Source organism: Rhinopithecus bieti, unplaced genomic scaffold (assembly GCF_001698545.2).
Source record: "Rhinopithecus bieti isolate Rb0 unplaced genomic scaffold, ASM169854v2 scaffold_39970, whole genome shotgun sequence".
Lineage (NCBI taxonomy): Eukaryota > Metazoa > Chordata > Mammalia > Primates > Cercopithecidae > Rhinopithecus > Rhinopithecus bieti.
Window position 1 is genome coordinate 46832 of NW_016816307.1, and position 3132 is coordinate 49963.

A 3132-nucleotide genomic window follows, 5' to 3' on the forward strand; every position below is an offset into this window, starting at 1 on the left:
TTTTTTTTTTTTTTTTTTTTTTGAGACGGAGTTTTGCTCTTGGGGCCTAGGCTGGAGTGCAGTGATGCGATCTCAGCTCACCGCAACCTCCGTCTCCCAGGTTCAAGCGATTCTCCTGCCTCACCCTCCTTAGTCGCTGGGATTAGAGGCATGTGCCACCATGCCCGGCTAATTTTGTGCTTTTTTTTTTTTTAGTAGAGATGGGGTTTCTCCATGTTGGTCAGGCTGGTCTTGGACTCCTGACCTCAGGTGATCTGCCCTCCTCGGCCTCCCAAAGTGCTAGGATTATAGGCGTGAACCACAGCGCCCGGCCTTAAAATTTTCTTAACTGTGCTTTGATTCTTAACAGTGTTTAGCAAGAACAACATGTCCTTTAAAAAAGAAATATTTCAAACACACAGAAAAGTATGGGGAATAATATTGAGTTCAGTCGCATCTCAACATTACCCCATGACTATGTTAGATCTGATTTATTTATTCAGAATGTTAGAAACACTATTAACAGGCTCTGGTGCAGTAGCTCATGCCTGAAATCCCAGCACTTTGGGAGGCTGAGGAGGGTGGATCACCTGAGGTCAGGAGTTTGAGACCAGCCTGGCCAACATGGTGAAACCCCGTCTCTACTAAAAACACAAAAATTAGGTGGGCATAGTGGCCGGCGCCTGTAATCCCATCTACTCAGGAGGCTGAGACAGGAGAATCTCTTCAACCCAGGAGGCAGAGGTTGTAGTGGGCTGAGACTGTGCCACTGCACTCCAGCCTGGGCGACAAGAGCGAATCTCCAGTTCAAAAAACAAAACAAAACAAAACAAAAACACTATGAATAAGTCATGACTGAAGCTGTCTGTGCAGCACTCACCAATCTGTGCCCCCGCTCCTTCTCTATTTACAGCCAGTCTCCTCAATTTGATGGCTTTTTATTCACATTCACGTTTTATGCATTTACCATTTGCTTATTATCCATAAATATTCATATTCTTGTTTTACATGTTTTACAATTTTATGAATGATCTCTGCAGTTAACTTTGTGTATGCAATCTTTTTTTCACTCAGCTCTGATGTGTATGAGGGAACAAATGCCTGAGGATCCTTCCCAGATAGCTGAGCTGAAAAGCAGTTGGGCTTCAGGAGACCCTTTCCAGCCCCTTCCCATCTACTCACCCTCATTCCTGCGGTTATGGTCATTATCAATATTATTCCCCTGGAAGTCTGTGGCCCGTTTATTACGCATGAAAGGTGGGAGGGTGACCTTGAAACCTAGAAAGAAGCAAAATGTTTCTTTCTTAAGAGACAAACTTAGGCCTGGCATGGTGGCTCATATCTGTAGTACCAGCACTTTGGGAGGCTGAAGCAGGAGGATTGCTTGAGGCCAGGAGTTCAAGACGAGCCTGGATACCATAGAGAGACCCCTATATCTACAAAATATAAAATAAAATTAGTTGGGCATGGTGGCATGTGCCTGTAGCCTCAGCTACTCCATAGGCTGGGCAGGAGGATTGCTTGAGCCCTGGAGTTCGAGGCTACATTGAGCTATGATTGCACTGCTACACTCTAGCCTAGGTGACAGGGAGACTCTGACTCCAAAAGAGAGAGAGAGAGAAGCCGAGAGAAGGATGGTAGGGTGGGAGATGTGCTGCGATGCCACAGAGACAGTTGGGCTCATCAGAACAGACGCCTATGGGAGAGAAACGTGCAGGATCCAGGTATAAGCTTCACTGTGGCCACTCCCTGCCCTCAGCCCTGACAGGATAGGAAGAGCAGAACACCCAGAAGCTGCCCCGCGATTCTTCCCTGCACAAAAGGAAAATGTGGGGTACTTTCTGCAGCCTAAGAACTAGGCAAAGCAGGAAAAGGGATGCTCATGTGTCCCCAGACTTGTCTGTACCCAGAACTTTCTGTTACCTAGTTTAGTCATGGTCTCATACTTTCTCTTCACGTGCACACAGCTGATTTTCTCCGAGTATTTCATCTTTTCCCACTCTTTCTTAGAGAAGTATTTGGTAATATCATCGAAGGCCTAGGGGAAAAAAAAGAAATAAAGGAATTCTGGCAGTGACTCAGCTAGGCATGTCTGCCATTCAGTTGGAGCCGCTTCCTGTGTGCTGGATCTGGGAAGTGGGGATGATAACCTGCCCTGGTTGATGCCATGACTAACTGAGAGAACATGGGGACCTTCCCTAGCTTCTCCCCTGCCACACAGTAGGACTTTAATGCTGCTGGCTGTCTCTCTTCCCACCTTGCAGAATGGAGTGAGATTCACCAAATGTAGTGCACGGCCACAGACCTGTCTCCAGGGATGCTAGGTGATGACAGAGCAAAGATGGGATGCTCCCAGGGGTCCAGATCTCCCTGGGACCCTGCTCCTTTTCCCCAGTACCTCTGTCCTCCCCTCCTCAGAAATCTGGTCACCCTACTCTATGCCCTGAACCACTGCTATGCCCCCTCCAGGTCACCTCACCTTGCTTCTCTTCTCTGATGTTTGAGCATCATCCCTGGGTCTGTTTGCAAAGGTGTTGTCTCTGTTCATGGCACCGGGAGCAGTCTGACCTGCAAGAGAAATAGCCTGAGACTTTCCAGCCACAGAACCTTTGGTCCTGTGGAGGGAGAAATCTCTGAAGGCCAGCCACACTCAGTCACCTGGAATCAGGTGCTGCATTTCTCCATCCCGGGCTTATCTGTCCCTGAGTAAGGACATGGGGAGAAGTCAGATGAAAACAGGGAGCCAGGGGGTCTCTGGGAGAAGTACTGATTGGGGATGACAGGTTTCCTATGGGCAAAGCAGCCTTGAGTCTTTGGGAGGGGGTTAGCTAATGTTGTTAGTAGTTTCCCTGGAGCTAGGCTTACCCTGAAAGATGTATAAACCCTTGTTGGGGAGGCAGGGACGTAACTGTATAATTTTATTGAGTGGAGGCATTCTGATACCCCCACTCAATAAATGAAGGAAAGGAAGTGAGTCCCAGAGATAACATGGTCTCTTTGGTGATGGATTTGATCAGGCAGAGGGATGGGGGGTTCTGTTCTGTTGAAGACAAACGACCTTCGCTAATATGAATGGATTTAGAGGCTATTGCCGGGTTATTTGTAAATTATAAGAAGGAAGAGCCCGCCATCCCTTAGAGAGAATGTGGGGCA

General features: G+C 47.8%; 1 protein-coding gene across 1 annotated transcript in view; it reads right to left on the bottom strand.

The window, feature by feature from the left end:
* The window catches only part of LOC108517027 (putative protein SSX6), a 12951-nt gene extending 10394 nt beyond the window's left edge, over positions 1-2557 (bottom strand). Inside the window, exons 1-3 of the mRNA XM_017854812.1 lie at positions 2459-2557; positions 1903-2017; positions 1162-1257 (exon numbers count right to left, since the gene is read on the bottom strand). Coding sequence (XP_017710301.1) covers positions 1162-1257; positions 1903-2017; positions 2459-2527 — 280 coding nt within the window. The 5' untranslated portion in view covers positions 2528-2557. The remainder of the gene's footprint in view (positions 1-1161; positions 1258-1902; positions 2018-2458) is intronic.
* Between the last annotated feature and the right edge of the window lie 575 nt (positions 2558-3132).